The 18,461-nt window shown below is 48.1% G+C and overlaps 2 protein-coding genes across 10 annotated transcripts in view; one reads left to right on the forward strand and one right to left on the reverse strand.

The window, feature by feature from the left end:
- The window catches only part of GLYR1 (glyoxylate reductase 1 homolog), a 31,964-nt gene extending 30,394 nt beyond the window's left edge, over window positions 1-1,570 (reverse strand). For 6 of the 7 annotated variants that reach the window (XM_058680590.1, XM_058680589.1, XM_058680586.1 and 3 more), the window contains exons 1-2: window positions 1,432-1,570; window positions 436-472 (exon numbers count right to left, since the gene is read on the reverse strand). In XM_058680590.1, the coding sequence (XP_058536573.1) occupies window positions 436-472; window positions 1,432-1,469 (75 nt within the window). In that variant the 5' untranslated portion in view covers window positions 1,470-1,570. Of the gene's footprint in view, window positions 1-435; window positions 473-1,301; window positions 1,411-1,431 lie in introns of those variants that run through there. The other variant, XM_058680588.1, reaches the window with a different exon arrangement.
- UBN1 (ubinuclein 1) overlaps window positions 1,422-18,461 on the forward strand; it is a 30,084-nt gene continuing 13,044 nt past the window's right edge. Inside the window, exons 1-7 of one of the 3 annotated variants that reach the window (XM_058680583.1) lie at window positions 1,422-2,349; window positions 5,551-5,835; window positions 10,001-10,087; window positions 10,767-10,862; window positions 11,199-11,333; window positions 12,461-12,564; window positions 13,268-13,706. In XM_058680583.1, the coding sequence (XP_058536566.1) occupies window positions 5,590-5,835; window positions 10,001-10,087; window positions 10,767-10,862; window positions 11,199-11,333; window positions 12,461-12,564; window positions 13,268-13,706 (1,107 nt within the window). In that variant the 5' untranslated portion in view covers window positions 1,422-2,349; window positions 5,551-5,589. The remainder of the gene's footprint in view (window positions 2,350-5,550; window positions 5,836-10,000; window positions 10,088-10,766; window positions 10,863-11,198; window positions 11,334-12,460; window positions 12,565-13,267; window positions 13,707-18,461) is intronic. The other 2 variants (XM_004586726.2, XM_004586727.2) reach the window with 2 other exon arrangements.

The following is an 18,461-nucleotide window of genomic DNA, read 5'->3' on the forward strand; positions in this document are numbered from 1 at the left end:
GCAAATCCTGGAATGCTAACTTCTGCAAAGAAGCACTGGAGCAGCACATATGGTAAGGGGGGGGGAGATTTAAACTTAGTTGGGACAAAAATACTTTGGCTTTTCAATAGACTACATTTAGATCTCTCTTCCTGAAAAATGCACTGATTCATTTCCATCTTCTCTTGTTAGACTTTAGCATAGAGCAATTAAAATTAGAACTGATTTCTGGGGTTCACAAACCTCACAAAATATCTTTGACCCAAGAAACAAATGCTGGCTGCAGGTTACACGACCTCATTTCTATTACAGCACCTTTCCTAAAAGCACTAATACTGCGGATGGTCCCAGTTAGTTCAATGCTGGAAACAGTGCAGGGAATCGTTCATTCCTCCTCTTGCCCTCTTCTCAAAACCCCTACCCTGGGGGATCAGCCTTGGATGGCAAGACACTCACCTTTCCCGGCCAAGGAGGATACCGGCCGAGCTTCCCCCTGAAAGACAACACAAAGAGTCAGAACTTGCCCTGGAAAAGCCAGTCCATCTCCTCCAACCCACTCGCACTGCCATTTATTTTTCTCAACCTCTGTTGGCAGCCTCCAGCACCAGAACAAAAGCTGGTGAATTGGGGGGAGTTCTTCGAGTGGCCTCGCAGGCTGCTCGTGCACGGGTGTGCATTCTTGTGCTGACGAGCAAAACTGTTTGAGAGTAGCTTCGTGCTGAGTCTCCTCGTGACCGCGATGGGGGGTGGGGACAGTCTCCTCGGTAAACACAGACTTCCCCTTTACCAGGTCTGGCTTAATTCACCAGGAGACCAGCCCCCAACTTTATGACAAACGCTAACGGGAGCTTTCTCTCTCAGGGTGGAGAGGCTAACCACGCAGCTCCGAGGACGATGACATGCAGCCCCGGTTCGGACGGTCTCCGGGGACAAGGACCACGAGAGGTAACCGAAGAAGGACGGAATGGGGGCACTGCCAAGTCCCGGCTCCATTTCTCCCCGAGACAGCGCTTGTCGAGCCATCCGGACCGGTCGAGTTCAAACCAAACACGGATTTTGACGGGCCAGTCCGGAGAGAGATGACGGCCCCCTTCCCGTCCCAATCCGGATTCCAAGGCTCTCCCGCCTCGGTCAAGACTCCTCCGGGACCCAGCCTCCTCGGAGCCTTGCTTTTACGGTGGCCGCTGACACCCGGGTCCCGAGGACAGCCCTCGCCCAGCGGCTCCGGGACTGAGAGCCGAGCCCTACGAGGCCACTCTCGGCCTCAGTCCCCCGGGGCTGAACTACCCCTTCCGTCCAGCGTCGCTCGGAGAGCCTGGCACCTCGTCTTCCCCTTCTTGTCCGCGGCCTGAAGCGCACAGAAAGGGAACTCCAGGATTGGCCGCAAACTCTACACTCAGACAGTCAGCTCCCGGACGCGTCTCCCTCGGATCCGGTCGCCCGGGGACTCACCACACCAAGTCGCCGAGCCGCAGACTCACAGTCGCCATCTTACCACCCAACCACCGCCGACGCACGGGCCGCCGGGAACATCAGGTCGGCTCGGCGCCGCCCATTGGAGTGGGTTCGGCCACGTGACAGGGACTTGCTGTCACCGGCCACGCCGCCGCTCCGACGTCACCGCGCCCGCCGGAGCTTATTGGTCGGTCGAGCAGCATGTGACTCGGGCGCCTCGGTCTCCGCGCGCCGGAGCCCGGAGTCCGGAGACTCCCGGCTCCTTCCCCCTCCCTTCGGCTCGTGACAACGAAGAGCCCGCGGTCTGAGGAGGCGGCGACGGCAGCGGCGGCGACGGTGCGGCCGGCCAAGCGCGGGAGGCAGTCGGCTCTGCGGCCCGCCTCGCCCCTGTGTTCCTGGACTCGGCCGTCTTCCTCTTTCGGTGCTTCCGTTACGGCCGTTAGTTCGGCGCGGGGCCCGGGGCCATTCTAGAACCCGAAGCGCCTGCCGGCCCCGTCGCTGCTCCCGGTAGCTGCCTCCTGACGGGACTTCGGCGCGGCCTGGAAGCCAGCCTCCGACCGAGCCTGGGGCCGCGTGCCCGGCCGACTCCCCCCGGCAGAAGCCCGGGAGGCCCCGCGGTCGGGGCGCGGCGCCGGGGCGCTCTGCTCGACTGCCAGCGTCGGAAGCCGTGTCCGAGCGCGGCAAGTTGTCCGACGGCGGTTTTCGACTTGTTCCGCGGACGTCGAGTTGGCATTTCTCCGCTTCCTGCCGGGCCGGCGCGGGACCCCGCCATGGGCAGCGGTACTGGCCGGCCGGCCGCCCGCAGACAGGGCTCGGGAGCCGACCGCTAGCCGCGTCTCCGCCCGGGACCGCGGGGCCGGCATGCGGACCCCCGCGGAGGGACGTCTGCGGCCCGCGTCAGCACTGGGGACCCAGGTGCGTAAGGCGGCGGGGCCGGGCGATCAGGTGGAGGCTCGCCTTAGTAGGGTTTGTTTTTTGTTTGTTTGTTTTTGTTTTGTTTTAAAAAGTTGTGGCAGCCGGCAGACCGGACGCGGAGCGTGGTGCAGGCGTCGTCAGCCCGAAGCCTGGACTGGGCAGTGTGGGCTGCAGGCATGGGGCTGCGGACTCTGCCTGACAGCGTCCTGTGCCCGGAGTTGACTTGGCCAGCCGGGCTGTCGGCGCTCCGGGGTGAACCACATCCCACTTGCTCTTGGGAGACCGGTTTCCCTGGAGGGCCCTGGATGAGTTTCAGGGGCGTGCGGTGTGTGTGTGTGTGTGTGTGTGTGCACACGCGCGCGTTCATACAGACCTGCGGGGAATGAAAAACCTCACACGTCCCTGACCCGAACATTCTTAGCTTTTTGAAGGATTGCAGCCTACGGCTTGATTAAAAAAAGCATGAACATTGAAGTCACCTAGAGGTATTACCAGAGTCAGAAACAAAGCCTCTCTTATCTAAAGTTCTAGCCAATGCAATATGACAGGAAACAAAAATGAGAAGCATGTAAAAAGATGTTGATTTGTGCGCATCGTGGGCCTGCCTATTGTGGAGAAAAAAATTTCAGGGTTTAGTAAAGGTTTTATGAAATCAGCATAGACAGTTAGCATTTGCTTCACCAATAACCGGTTTGAAAATACTAATAGCCAAAATAGAAGAACGTTTACGGTAACAAAATGCATACCAACTATAGAAATAACTAGAGGGCCTGGCGTCATGGCCTAGAGGCTAAAATCCCGGCCTTGGATGCGCCAGGATCCCAAATGGGCACCGGTTCTAATCCCGGCAGCCCCGCTTCCCATCCAGCTTCCTGCTTGTGGCCTGGGACCCTGCACCCGCATGGAAGACCCAGAAGAGGATCAGGGCTCCCGGCTTTGGGTCCGCACAGCTCTGGCCGTTGCGGTCACTTGCGGAGTGAATCATCAGATGGAAGATATTTCTGTCTCTTCTCCTTTCTGTATATATCTGATTTTGCGATAAAGACAAATAGATCTTAAAAAAAAAAAAAAACTAGAGATACAAACTAGCAGTGTACTGTAAGTAGCACTTGTGGTTTTGTGAGAGGAATGTTTTTGTGTGTAGAGTAATATTCAGCTCAGTAAAGTATTTAAACTTATTTTTAAGCCTTTTAGGGATTTAAAAAAATATTTGTATGCTTATTTAAAGGCAGAATTAGGGAGAGACGGATCCTCCTTCTGCTGGTTCATTGCCCAAATGGCCGCAGCATCTTGAGCTGGGCCAGTGTAAAGCCAGGATCTTCTGCCAGGTCTCCCACACAGATGGAGGAGCTCAAACCCTTGGGCCATCCTCCACTGCTTTCTGAGGCATGTTAGCAGGGAGTCTGATTGGAAAGGAATTAGCTGCTATGGTACTCATGCCAGGACCCATATGGGATGCCAGCAACTTTACCCATTTGTTAATTTACCGTTTTGTTTGTTTAGAATTTAAGAATATGCAAACAAAGACATTTGATCTTTAATTTGTCATTTAATTTTTTAAAAAGATTTTGTTTCTTTTGGGAGGTCACATATACAGAGAGGAGGAGAGACAGAAAGGACGATCTTCCATTCGAAGATTTTCCATCCCAAAGCTGTGGGCCGTACTGGACTACTTCCCTGGGCCACAAGCAGGGAGTTGGATGGAAAGTAGGGCCACCGGGACACGAACCAGCGCCCATATGGATCCCGGTGTGTGCAAGGCTAGGACCCTAGCTTCTAGGCTACCGCACGGGGCCCATAATTTGTCATTGAATTATTTATTTATTTGTATTGTCTTAAGAATTGGATGAATATAACCAATGAATGTTGCATACTCTATGTATCTGATATGATCTTTTTTTTTTTTTTTTTTTTTAAGATTTATTCATTTTATTACAGCCAGATATACAGAGAGGAGGAGAGACAGAGAGGAAGATCTTCCGTCCGATGATTCACTCCCCAAGTGAGCCGCAACGGGCCGATGCGTGCCGATCCGATGCCGGGAACCAGGAACCTCTTCCGGGTCTCCCACAGGGGTGCAGTGTCCCAATGCATTGGGCCATCCTCGACTGCTTTCCCAGGCCACAAGCAGGGAGCTGGATGGGAAGTGGAGCTGCTGGGATTAGAACCGGTGCCCATATGGGATCCCGGGGCTTTCAAGGCGAGGACTTTAGCCGCTAGGCCATGCGGCCGGGCCCCTCTGATATGATCTTGTATGTTAAATGTCAAATCAGCAGGGCCAAAAAGGATTATTTTTTTAAATTGACTTGTTTTATTGGAAAGGCAGATGTACAGAGAGAAGGAGAGACAGAAAGGAAGATATTCCATCCGATGACTCATTCTCCAAGGGGCCACAATGGCCGGTGCTGCGCCGATCCGAAGCCAGGAGCCAGGAACTTCTTTCTGGGTCTCCCATGCGAGTGCAGGGGCCCAAGGCCTTGGGCTGTCCTCAACTGCACTGTCAGGTCACAAGTAGGGAGCTGGATGGGAAGTGGAGCTGCCGGGACTAGAACCAGCACCCATATGGTATCCTGTCACGTTCAAGGCGAGGACCTTAACCACTTGGCTATCACACTGGGCCCAAAAATGATTATTTAGTTAAGAATCAAAGAGCCTCTCCCAGCTTATTGTAATATAGTGAGTTCAACTTAAAAAGTTAGATTCAAAAGTTAGATGAGATGAATACTTTGTCAAACTGTATGAGAGATCTGGTTGGAGAGGGCACTGTAGAACTAGGCGAGGGGCTGCCATTGTGGCATATGGATTAAGCTGCCATCTGCAGCCCTGGGACCTTGACTGCCTCATGTCAGATGGAGCTCCTTGCTAATGTGTCTGGGACAGCAGCGGAGGATGATCCTAGTGCTTGGGCCCCTGCAGCCATGTGGGAGACTGGAAAGAGGCTCTTGTCTCCAGCTTTGGCTTTAGCTGTGGCCGTTGCGGGAGTGAACACAGTGGATGAAAGAACTCTGCTTCTCTCTGTGAAAATCCACGTTTCAGACAAAAATCTTTAGAAAAATATAAAGGAGAGCAGCTGATGACAGTTTAAAAAGCTTAGCAATGGGTTCTTGACAGAGAAATTCTAAACTTAAACCTGTGTAATTGAATGAGAAAGTAGTGATTTTGTCCACTTGGTTTGACCTGGCAACGCTTGTGTGTTAACAGGAATCATGCAGTGACACCTGCTGAGACCTGGTGGTAGCCATGTCGGAGCCCCACAGGGTCCAGCTCGCCTCTCTCCCAGGTTCTCTGAATCCTGCATTTTTAAAGAAGTCTCGGAAGGAGGAGATTGGAACAGAGCCACATCAAGACTGTGAGCCCGCTGCAGCAGCTGTTCGGATCACACTCACACTCTTTGAACCGGATCACAAACGTTGCCCGGAGTTCTTCTACCCAGAGCTAGTCAAGAATATACGAGGAAAGGTGAAAGGTCTTCAACCTGGAGACAAGGTAGGTCCAGTGGAACCTGGAGTCCTGCTGCTGGCCCAGGCCTGGGTGTCTGTGCATGTGAAGGACTCCTGGCAGGGAAGCAAGGCTGCCTGAAGAAGGTTGGATGGCCCCGAGATGGAGCAAGCACAAGTTTTTTGGTCTTGGCTCTGGGCATGATAGAGAATTCTTTCTAGAACTTCTCTTTAGATTTATGTTAGAGAAAAACATGCAGCGTATCTAAGGCCAATATGAATTATGGCTAGTCAGTATAAATAAATGGCAAATTTTTTTCATGCCAGGTGTAAATGAAACCAATCCCTGTTTGATCTCGTGCTGGAATTCAGTGCTGGATGTTCTTTTTGCGGTGTTTGAGAACAGTGCTGTATTATTTATTTTTAAGGTTTATTTATGTTTGAAAAAGAGAGAGAGAGGAACAGAGAGCTCAAGTCCCCATAGGGCTGGGCCAGGCCAGGTGGAAGTCAGGAACATTGAATGTGTCTGGGTTTCCACATGGGTGTCAGAGGCTCAGGCAGTTAGGCCATCTTCAACTGCTTTTCCCAGGCCTTTAACAGGGAACTGAAGCAGAAGTGTAGCAATTAGGGCACCAACCAGCCCCTCTGAAATGTTTAAAAATGGTGTTTGTTGTTTTCCAGAGGTTTTCTTCACTCTTTAGTGTGAAACTTTGAAAGTAGAAGACAGAATAGCTGTCCATCACCTGACTTCAGCACCTCACTAACGTTTAAGCTTTTTTTTTTCTTTTGTAAGATTTCTTTATTTTTATTGCAAAGTCAGATATACAGAGAGGAGAGACAGAAAGGAAGATCCTGCGATGATTCACTCCCCAAGTGACCGCAATGGCCTGTGCTGCGCCAATCTGAAGTCAGGAGCCAGGAACTTCCTCCAGGTCTCCCATGCGGATGCAGGATCCCAAAGGTGTTGGGCTGTCCTCCACTGCTTTCTCAGGCCACAAGCAGGGAGTTGGATGGGAAGTGGAGCCGCTGGGACCAGAACTGGCACTCATATGGGATCCTGGGTTGTTCAAGACAAGGACTTTAGCCCCTGGACCATCTTTCCGGGTCCCATTCAAGCATTTCTGATGAAGTTTTTATTGGTTTACATACATTAGAAAAGTGAACATATTTAAACACATGGGTTGATAAACATTCATGAACTCGACATGTCCCTGGAACCTGCACTTGACCAGGACCCAGGACCCAGAATCCTTCCTCCCAGGCCTTTGGCAGCTAACAGCTGAGGTCACTTCTGCGTGTTTTTTTGTACTTTATGTTAATGGGATTAGTTAATGGCTGTAGGAGCTAGATGAAGAGCAATTTTAACCCTTTGCAGTAAGTTAGGCTCTGAAGAAAAAGGTAAATTCAGCTCCACACTCAGCATTCTGGTCTCCAGAGTGACTTTCAATTAACTGGCTTGTGACATGTTTTTGGAATGAGAAAATCTTGGTGAACACCTCAATGCCCAGTCAGCCTGATTGATAGATGTACTGTTTAAAGAGGGTTTATTTGGTTAGAAGGATTGCCCGGGTTTCTTTGCTCGTTTTTCCTCAACTGAGTTTAAGATCTGATTGTGTGAAAGACAGGGCTGTGCCAGAAACCAGCATGTGCATAAGGAACAAATATAAAATGCATCGACCTATCGTTTTTCCAAGGTAGGTATGCAACCTTCTTCCTGGAGAAGAACATCAGGAATTGGTTAATGTGTTCATTTATAGGCTTAAATCAACTTGGTCAACTGAAATTCGAGTCCCAGGGCTCTCTGATTTTACTATTTTGGGGGCTCCAAATAGTATTTTATATTTCTGTTGTATAGAACTTTTCTATTTTATACAACTTTGGGTCACACCTGGATTTCAGGTTCAAAACTGAATGCTATGGGTCTGCTGTGTGGTGATGACAGTACAGTGCAGCCCCACACAGTGGGCGTCAGTTAACTTGGCGTGTACTTCTTCTAGTGAGCCCTCCTTGTGCTGGACACGGGACTGTGTTAATGATGGAAAGAGGCTGCTCCAGTCTCACCGCTGCAGTCTTGTAGGTGTTTGAGGAGACCTGCACAGGTAGCAGATGTTAACTTTGTGGTCATTGCTTCAGCCTGAGACAGATGCAGGCCCTGGAGGACATGAGTGAGGGGAGCCTGTGTCCTGGATGCTTGGACAGAGGTAGACTGTACTCTGGTCAGAAAAGGGTAGTTGTTGAAAGACTACTGTTTTGCAAGGCTACTACGTGTTGATTTGTGTGCTCCTCATGATTTGGACCATTCAAGTTGTATGCAGTCTTTGTGGAAAGATTAGAAGATACCAATTCACCACTGTCTGGAAGAGGACCCATTTGTGATATGTACCTTGTATGTGACTATATACTATACTGTTGTTAAGTCTCCCTTACTGATCTTTCATGGATGGATAGGGTTTCAATAGGTGTAGTTGGAGGGTGTTATAAGAGTTTCATTTACAATCTTTAGTGTTTCAGTCTACTTTGGAGTCTTGCCTGTCTTTTTTTGTTTGTTTGTTTGTTTGGTACAAATTTATTTATTTTACTTGAAAGTCAGAATTACTTAGGGAGAGATAGCTTCTGTCTGCTAGTTCACTCCCCAGATGGCCACAACAGCCAGAGCTGGACCAGTCTAGAGCTGGGAGCTTCTTCTGCGTCTCCTATATGGATGCAGGGGTCCAAAACCATAAGCAAGGAGGGGAATCAGAAATAGGACAGCCAGGACATGACCCAGTATCCATATGGGATGCCAATGCCATAGGCATAAGATTAACCTGGTGGGGCCTGGCACGCTAGCTTAGTGACTAAAGTCCTGTTCTTGCCCATATTGGCACTGGTTTGTGTCCTGGCTGCCTTATTTCTCATCCTGTCCCTGCTTATGGCCTGGAAAAGCAGTGAAGGACAGCCCATAGTCCCTGCGCCCATGTGGAAGACCCAGAGGAAGCTCCTGGCTTCAGACCGGCTCAGCTCCAGCGTGGTATTCATTTGGCAGGGATGGGGGCGGGTTGAGTCAGGGACAGAAGATCTTCCTCTCTCCTCTGTAAATCCGACTTTCCAATAAAAATAAATAATTTTTTTTTCAAAGGTTAGCCTGATAGGACACTGTGCCAACCCTTAGAGTCTTTTTTTGTTAATGTATTTTCCATGAACTTATATTTTCAAAAAAATTTTTTTTAAATTCTATTTGAAAGGTAGAAAGAGAAAAAGGTGTCTATGTCTGCTGGTTCACTTCAGCCAGGAGCTGGGAACTCCATCTAGAGCTGCCACAGGGATGATGCGGATAGGACTGCTTGAGTCGGGGCACACACTAGCAGGATGGTGAATCAGCAGCAGAGTGACTGGGAGTTCAGCCAGGTATTCTGATAGGAGATGCAGGCATCCAAGCGACCACGCAGCTGCTACACCACATACCCATCCCTGCTTTGCAGTCCTCGATGTACCTGCCTTAGGAATCTCTCTCTCTCTCTCTCTCTCTCTCTCTCTCTGTGTATGTGTGTGATTCAGAAGCTTGAGGCCCAACTCTGGATTCTGGATTGAGTTGATGAGAAAAATGAGGGGATAAATTTTTGAATAGACATAACCTTTGGAAAGTTTTGAGATTGAGAGGATGAAAGGAGATGAAGATGGGCTTTAAGAGTCTGGCATTGTGGCAGAGTGTGTTAAGTGCTGCCTGTGACACTGGCATCCCAAATGGTCACTGGTTCATGTCCTTGCTGCTCCATTTCTGATCTAGCTCCCTGCTGCTGTGCCTGGGAAAGCGGTGGAGGATGGCCCAAGTGCTTGGGACCCTGCCACTTGTATGGAAGACCTAGATGGAGTTCTAGACTCCTCCCACTCGTTCTGTAACTTTTGTCTTTTACATAAATTACTTTTGGGGGCGGGGAAGGCCAGCTTCTGGGGATAGTGCACATGGAGAACCTGGGTCTGAAGTTGGTAGGACTGAGAAGGATAAATTGCACGGTATTTCTAAACAGCAAAGCACACAAGTACAAGTGCTACATTTCGTCAGTCCTTAACGTTTTTAATCCATTGAATGGGATTTTACAGCCTTTAGTAGTGAAGATAAACACTGATATGGTAACATGTATTCTTGTGTTTCTGAAAACCATGTTCTTAGTTCATTGTCATTCTGTGAATAGAATTGTGCGATTTTTTTTTTTAATGGAACAATCTCGTTACAGAAAAAAGATCTTTTGGATCCTTTCAATGATGAAGAAAAGGAAAGGCATAAAGTGGAAGCTCTTGCCCGGAAGTTCGAAGAAAAATATGTAAGATTTCTCTCTCGAACAACAGAACAACTTTGTTGAGTAGGATAGGTTTTTAGACATTTCCATATATTTTTAGTGGATTATATCATTGATCTGAAAGTAAGTGTAATGCTTGGTGTGAGCAGAATACAGTTACCAGACAAGTAGATGAAGGTACAGAAATGCATGTGGCAGGAGAGGCATGTGGTGCTCAGTGGTGAATGACCCAGAGGGGCTCTTGCCTGCCTTGGCAGTACTGTTTGAAATGGAGCATAAGAAGCCGTGTAGTTCATCTCAGGCCCTGTTGTATAAGTGTAAGTATGTCCAGTGTTAATTTTATTTAAAAGACAAATGTCTGCAACAACTCCGCGTGGGCCAGGCAAGAGTCAGCAGGATGCAGGAACCCCATCCTTCTGAGGTTCCCATGAGGGTGGCCGGGACCCAACTAGTGTATCAGTGTCTGCAGCCTCCCAGGGTGTCCGTTAGGAGGAGGCTGGATCAGGAGCAGGTGCTCGGGTATGAGCAGCTTGACTCACTGCAACATTGCCCACCTGGGCCCAGTTTTAAGGAGATCTGCAGGAAGAAGGTTGTGGGGTATGTGATAGATTGCCTGGTGCTTTAACCCTTAAACTAGCTGGTGTTCAAGGCGATAATTAAATGAGTGCATCAAAAAATGTGACCTTTTGCTCTTAAATTTTAGGGTGGAAAGAAACGTAGGAAAGACCGAATACAGGACTTGATTGATATGGGGTATGGTTATGATGAGTCCGATTCTTTCATCGATAACTCTGAGGCGGTAAGTAGTTGAACGTGAGCACCACCACCATACCTTAGCTTCTACTGATAGCAACCAGGATGTCGGACCTGTCAGAGCAGGCATGCCCTCCTCTTAGTATGAGGCAAGAGGAAGCTACTGCCTTGATCCCGGCCTTAGTTCCCTCATGTGAACATGGGTAGGTCTGTTTGAACGCCTTGCTGCTCGCACATTTCATGATTGATCAGAAGGATATCTTAGCATGCTGTCTAAAGTGTGACAGAGAAACAAGGTCACATATCTTTCGATACCCTCTTTGCACCTTTGGGCTAGAAACAGAACAGAACTTGGAGCTGACAGTTTGTTTCCCCCCTTCAGTATGATGAGCTTGTTCCTGCTTCTTTGACCACAAAGTATGGAGGATTTTACATTAACTCTGGAACCCTGCAGTTTAGACAAGCATCAGAATCTGAGGATGACTTCATTAAAGAAAAGAAGAAAAAATCTCCAAAGGTTAGAGCCTGCTTGCTTTTGGATTTCAGAAATGCTTTTTTGCCATGATTCTGTCAGACCAGTAGGTGACTCAGCAGACTATGTGCTGGTTTAGGATGGCTCAGGAGGCTGGTGCAAGGGCAGAGCTGTGCTAAGGTCAAGTGCTGATGGGACTGTTCAGCTCTCGGGCATTGTGTCCCTATCCCGGGACATCCCAGCATGTTCCACAGAGTTGTTGCTCGAGGTATTCTCAGGTTGGGGATGAGAGCAGTGAGGGTGTGGAGTTGAGGGAGTATGTGCCACCCTTGCTGACCCTCTTCTGTGGACATATCGAGGACTTCAGTTCCCAGGGCTGTCACCCACTGAAAGCAAGTCAGCCTTAAGATGAGCATAGTTAATTTTTTTTTTTAAAGATTTATTTTATTTTTATTGCAAAGTCAGATATACAGAGAGGAGGAGAGATAGAGAGGAAGTGGAGCTGCCGGGATTAGAACCAGCGACCATATGGGATCCTGGCACATTCAAGGCGAGGACCTTAGCCACTAGGCCACGCCGCCAGGCCCGAGCATAGTTAATTTTTTAAAGAAGATACTTTTTTTATTCAAAGGAAACAATGAGGTTCTAAATACCTACAACAGTTAGGGTTTGGCCAGGCCAAAACCGGGAGCCTTGAACCCTCTCTGGGTCTCCCAGGTGGGTGGCAGGGGCCTAAGCACATGAGCCATCATTTGCTGCCTCCAGATACACGTTAGTAGGAAACTGGATCGGAAGTGGAGGAGTTGGGACTTGGACTGGCAGTCTGAAGTAGGATGTCAGTGTCTTACTTGTGGGTGCCATACCCACCCAAAGATAAACATATTTTAAAATGCCTTCCAGTGCTTGTATGCTTAAAATGAGAGTTAGGCCCTCCCTAAATTTATTCCAAGGTAGAAAGCTTTCAGGCTCCACAAGGCTCTGAGCGTTTCCAGGAGGTACTGTCAGTGGGAATTCTGTGGGTTTGTGGTCCAGGGACCGATCTGTGTGCTTCTGCTCAGAAAGATAAGACAGGTCTCAGAGTATGCCCTGGGCGGAGCAAGGCCAGTGCTGTGTAGTGCACCTGCTCCCTCAGTTAGGGAGCTGTGTAACTGTGCCTTGTCTTTAATTCTCAGAAGCGGAAGTTGAAGGAAGGTGGTGAGAAGATAAAGAAGAAGAAAAAAGATGACTCTTATGACAAGGAGAAGAAATCGAAAAAGTCCAAGTTTTCCAAAGCCGGGTGAGAGGCAGCAGCTTCTTTGCTAGGTTGCAGTCTGACCTGTTAGGGCAGGACACCTGGGAGCTGACTCACCCTCCTCCCCACAGCTTTAGAAGAGGCAGCAGGGCCTGGCCTCCCGTCCTCCCCACGCCTCCCACAGTGCCTTGCTGGGCACAGTCAGACACTCACATCTCTGTGTGTCAGACAACCAGAGCTTCTCTGTTCCACTGTCAGTGTTGGCAGCTGTTTCTGTCACTGTGTGATTGCTGGTGTTGCTTGTTCTCTTGAGCACTCCTCTGTGCCCCAGTTGCTCTGTCGGCTGTTCCCCTTGTCTTCTATGGTCCTGTTTCCTTCTCTTCACTTAGTCTCACCCCAGCTGCCTTCAAGTTGCTGCTGTTCTCTGCTGCTCCTGCTTCCTGCCTTTAAATACTTTTCTTGCCCCTTCCCTTTTTTGCATTCTTTTATTTCAGCCTGGCAGTGGTTCTTAAAAACCCATCGGATATTTAGATTATGTGACACTGTTGCTAACCTGTATTAACTCTTAAGCTTTGGTCTCAGCCAGAACGAGCTCCATATGCCAAGAGGAGGGAGGAGTAAAACAGGGTGGAGTGACTGAGGTGCTCCTGGAGCCTGTCGCCCTGGGAGCAGGGGCAAAGGCCTCCTGAGTTCCCCTGAGGAAGGGTCCTGCAGCCCGCATGACTGGCTTCCTCCTTCTTACTTGCAGCTTCACAGCCCTCAATGCCAGTAAGGAGAAGAAGAAAAAGAAATATTCTGGGGCTTTGAGTGTAAAGGAGATGCTAAAGAAATTTCAGAAGGAGAAAGAGGCTCAGAAGAAGAGGGAGGAGGAGCACAGGCCTGCAGCGGCCTCTTCCGCGGAAGCCCAGGGCTCGCGGGAACTGGAGGGTGCCTCGGACCCCTTACTCTCGCTCTTTGGCTCAACTTCTGACAACGACTTGCTTCAGGCAGCCACTGCCATGGACTCGCTGACTGATTTGGACTTGGAGCAACTGCTCAGTGAGTCTCCAGAAGGAAGCCCCTTCCGTGATATGGATGATGGAAGTGATTCCCTTGGGGTGGGATTGGACCAGGAATTCAGGCAGCCCTCCTCCCTCCCCGAAGGCCTGCCAGCACCCCTGGAGAAGCGCGTTAAGGAGCTGGCTCAGGTATGGTGACATGGTGTGGCCGGGCTTTCCTGGACGTTGTTTTAGACATTGAGAAGCTGGATGCCCAGAGAAACCCTTAGTGAGTTTACAGTTCAGGTGCAAGCTTTATCCAAGCTCCCCTCTTGTCTTTAGTAAGGACATGATTGTAAGCTTTGCCCATCAGGCATTGTTTTTAGACATTTCTTGACACTTTAACGACTAGAAACTACTTTCTTTAAGGAGATTTTACTGTCTTCCAGTTTCATGTCATTTTTCCCCCCATATAGTTCTTTCCTTTATAAGTCGAACTGACACTGATGTTGGCAGCAGGCACCTGAGACAAATTGACCTTTGTGTTGTTTGGAAGGTTTTGAAGATTTGTAAAAGATTGCTGGTAGAGTATATGCTTTGTGACTATGGAATTTTGCCATAGGTTTTGGTTGCATGTCATCAGTGTTAGATAATGGTTGTACGAGTGCCTGGTTGTGATCCATCAGAAGGGGCTTAACTTCGTGTGCCGTCCATGTTGTTAAAAAGAAAGGCAGGTCTTTCCAGGATAGCGACCACTGCTGCTGCTCCTTCAAGGACTCCAGAAGCTTCCTGTTCAGTGATGGATTATTCTTTGACGGTGACACTTGATTTGGTTAACCTTACTTATGATGACTGGTAGTGCAGTTGCAGTGACATTTACACTTTAACTGTGAGTTTTGGATCAGTAACTCTCAGGCATTTCAGAATTCCTGTTACCTGTAACATCCCTCATGTTAGAGCAGGGTAAAACAGCAACTACTGCTACAGGTGATTTTTTCACTTCTAAAAAATATTTGAAGGGAACATTTGAGGCAAATAAAGGATCTTTTTAGAGCCAGTTCATCCTTGCCAGCTGTATGTAGTGATGGATTCTGTTTGAACATAATGACTTCCGTGGCTGGGGCAGCCTGTTTAATATGCATGGTGATGGGCAGAGGCAAGTTGAAACTTGGCTTGTTTGAGCCTGCTGTCCTGCATTTGCTGTCAGAATTGATATAAAAGCTGACTATTCAGTTCAGCCTCTTGATTTGTAATCACTTGTCTTACAGATTTTCTATAGACTGTTAGTTAAGTTGGGTCTCTGGCACAACTCCTGAATGTGTTCAGTTCCCACTACAGGTTGTGTTCTGGTCTGATAACTTAAGCTCATTATTCTGTTGGGAAAGGTGGGAATGAAGTGACATCAGATGGATACATGTTGGACTGTGGTCCAACCTCACAGGAAAGATTCCCTGTTTGACCAATTGTCTACCTCAGGCTTATACTTGGAAGTGTCAGAGAGGGGTCCAGGATCCCATCACAAGGTGGGCCTGTGTCCTGGGGGAAATTGGTAACCAGAAGAAGTGCGAGTTCCAGCTTGAAAACAGTGTTCAAGGGTGTAGTTGGTACTTCTTCTGCACCAGCACTGAAAAACTAGAAAATGGAATGGGAGGTATCTAGAAGTTGTCCACATCTCACCAGTCTAAAACAATTTCTGTTCTCCTATGCCTGTCCAACCTTTATGTATGTTTTCGTGATATTGTAATTATATTTGTGAATAATTGTTTCCTGCTATTTTCACTTAATATTATTTTAAAGTCCTCATCACTTTTAATGGTTGCGTTAAAGAGAACACATATATTTTTAAAGATTTGTTTATTTTTATTGGAAAGGCAGGTATACAGAGAGGAGGAGAGACAGACAGGAAGATCTTCCATCCGATGGGTCACTCCCCAAGTGACTGCAATCGCTGGAGCTGAGCCAATCCAAAGCCAGGAGCCCGGAGCAACTTCTGGGTCTCCCACACGGGTGCAGGGTCCCAAGGATTTGAGTTGTCCTCAACTGCTTTCCCAGTCCACAAGCAGGTAGGGGAGCTGGATGGGAAGCAGGGCTACTGGGATTAGAACCAGCGCCCATATGGGATCCCGGTGCATTCAAGGCAAGGACTTTAGCCACTATGCTCTTGCACCAGGCCAAGAGAAGACATTTTTAAATACCCTGTATTTCCCCTCCAGAGGATCCAAGAGCTCCTTGCTGCCTGGAGCCTAGTGTTGGGGGTGCTTGGAACCCTTATATGTGTGGAAATGTGTCCTTTTCTATTGCTTTTCTGACAATCACTCTGGAACTTTGGGCTTAATGCCACAAGTCTGCCATTAAGTGAGTAAAACTTAATGTCTCCCTTCTGGTTGTGGGCTACTTGGGTATTTCTGGTTTGGATTCTTCCTCAGCACACTCCCGTAGCTGCATCCAGCTGACAAGCTGACCAGGCTGCTCTGTGCTTGGGTTTCTCATCCTGGACTTCTCTAGGTCCTGGTGATTCAGGTGGAAGCCACAGGGCCTTTGAGATGCAGCCCTGGAGGTTATGTGTCACATTGCCTCCTCCTCACTCTTGGCTAGAACAAGTCACAGGAACAGCTGGGCCAAGGTATAGGGGCAGGAGCCGGAGGACATCCTTCTGGCAGAGACTGGGGAATCTTTCACTGCGGGAGGAAAATGTGGACCTGTTGTGCTGTCTACCAAGGTACACATCAGCCTCTAGTGCAGTATGTGTGGATTCCATAGAGAAGAATGCTCTGTGGGAAGCAAAAGTCAGACTTTGAACAAAGTGTGGTACTTGAAACCTGAAAAAATCTTGGGAAACTTGGTGTGCTAAAGAGATATGACAAGAGGGATGTCTTAGTGGAAGCCCAGGCTGTGTTATGGTTTTCTTTTCATATTTAACCCGTTTTTATTTCTTGTACATGGACCCCAGGGAATCTGATGACTTGATGGCCCTATTCTGTTTCTTGTTAATATGCATTGACTACGTCTTTAAAAGTCTTCGTGGTTAGAACATATAGCTGCCAAGAATGTCAGGTTTGATATCCCTTCAAATTACAGTTTCTTGATATCACCTGCCCATCCATAGAGGTGACCCAGAATTATTTTGGTCCTCTTCCATCCAATATAAAATGGGAACAGTACTGAGACTAGAAAGAAGCAGAAAACCCATGTCGCCCATCCTCTGTTGGATCCTTCTGTGGAGTTAGAATTAACCCAGTGTCACCACAAAGCCAGGGAGAGGTAAAGCCATTAAAGAGAATAAGGTAGAACAAAAACCAACTGACAGATTGTTGTAAAAGTTAAGAGATCATGCTAGATCTTCTACTAGTCAGCTAAAACAGGTATTGTATATACAATTTTGAGCTGGTGCAGAAAGGCCACACAATTTTCTTGTAATAAATAAAATGAAATGGCTTACTAGACTGTTGGACCTCCTGTGAAGTCAGCACGATCAAGGTGTTTGACTTAACTTCATTTCCCAGTTAATTTGTGATTGATTAATTTATACAACTCCTGGAGCAAGAATGTCTCTTAGGGTGAAGGACTTCACTTGTTTCTGGAAGACTTATCAGATACATATGCAATTGCTCTTTTAATTAAGTTTACTTAAAAGTGCAGCCTTTGGGCCCAGCGTGGTTAAAGTCCTTGCCTTGCACGTGCCAGGATCCCATATGGGTGCCAGTTTAATCCCAGTAGCCCTGCTTCCCATCCAGCTCCCCTACCTGCTTGTGGACTGGGAAAGCAGTTGAGGACAACTCAAATCCTTGGGACCCTGCACCCGTGTGGGAGACCCAGAAGTTGCTCCGGGCTCCTGGCTTTGGATTGGCTCAGCTCCAGCGATTGCAGTCACTTGGGGAGTGACCCATCGGATGGAAGATCTTCCTGTCTGTCTCTCCTCCTCTCTGTATACCTGCCTTTCCAATAAAAATAAATAAATCCTAAAAAAAAATTTTTTTTTAGTAAGTGTAGCCTTTGGCTAATTATCTTTCTAAAACCAAACCTTCAGAGATACAGTCTGTGCAACTCAAACGCCTTCAGAAAATGGTTTTGAAGTTTGTAAGGCTGGGAGCATCTGAAGTATTGGAGAAACGACCAGTATCTCAAAATGCAGTTTGATTCAAAAGTTCAGTGACCGATGTCTGATAATTTGTGGGGCATTTTCACCATAGGTTCACGCAGTGAGATTAAATTCATGTGTGGTGCTAGAATCCTGTAACTAGCACTGTGAGCCTAAACAAAATAAAGCCACAGTTTTATTTTCCCAAACTGCTCTCTTAGTTCCGATAATTACCAGGACAGCGTTCCAAATGCTTCTGAAAGGCTAAGAGAACTGCACATGGCTGGGTTGAGAGTGATGCCGTTTCTCTCTCCTGTTACCTATTTCACTCCCTTTGTCTCAGGCCTTTGGATTGTTCTCTAACCAGTGACCTTCAGAAGGTTGAGGTTTGTGTATCATCTCAGGGTTCTTTTTGATTGGTGTGAAGCTTTGCCACTTGGTAATGGTTCTTATAGTTAATGTCTCTAGCTTTTTTCATCTCTTTGTTAAGTCAGTTGACGTTCGTTAGGTTCCTGTGATGTGATAGGCAGTTGTGGAAGGCATGTTGATGACTCAGATTCAGTTCTTCCATGAATGTCTTATAAAATGATCTGACCAATAGATGTTTGAGTAATGGACCAGACCATAGGGTGGAACAGTGTGAAATAAATTCTATGATGTTTGATCAGATAGCTGGACACACAGAGTTGGGGAAGTCAAACATACTTTGCAGGAAGAGGGTATGAGAACCAGCTTGGCTGGCCTAGTGGGGAAGATAGTGTAGAGCTCAGAGCTGAGGCTGAGAGTAGTTAAATGGTGGGGTTATCCCAGAATGAGATAGGAGATGGAAGCTGAGTGGATGGCTAGGCCCACATCCTGGTTGACCGTGTGGGTTTGCTTCTAGGCTG

This window comes from Ochotona princeps, chromosome 24 (genome assembly GCF_030435755.1).
Source record: "Ochotona princeps isolate mOchPri1 chromosome 24, mOchPri1.hap1, whole genome shotgun sequence".
Classification (NCBI taxonomy): domain Eukaryota; kingdom Metazoa; phylum Chordata; class Mammalia; order Lagomorpha; family Ochotonidae; genus Ochotona; species Ochotona princeps.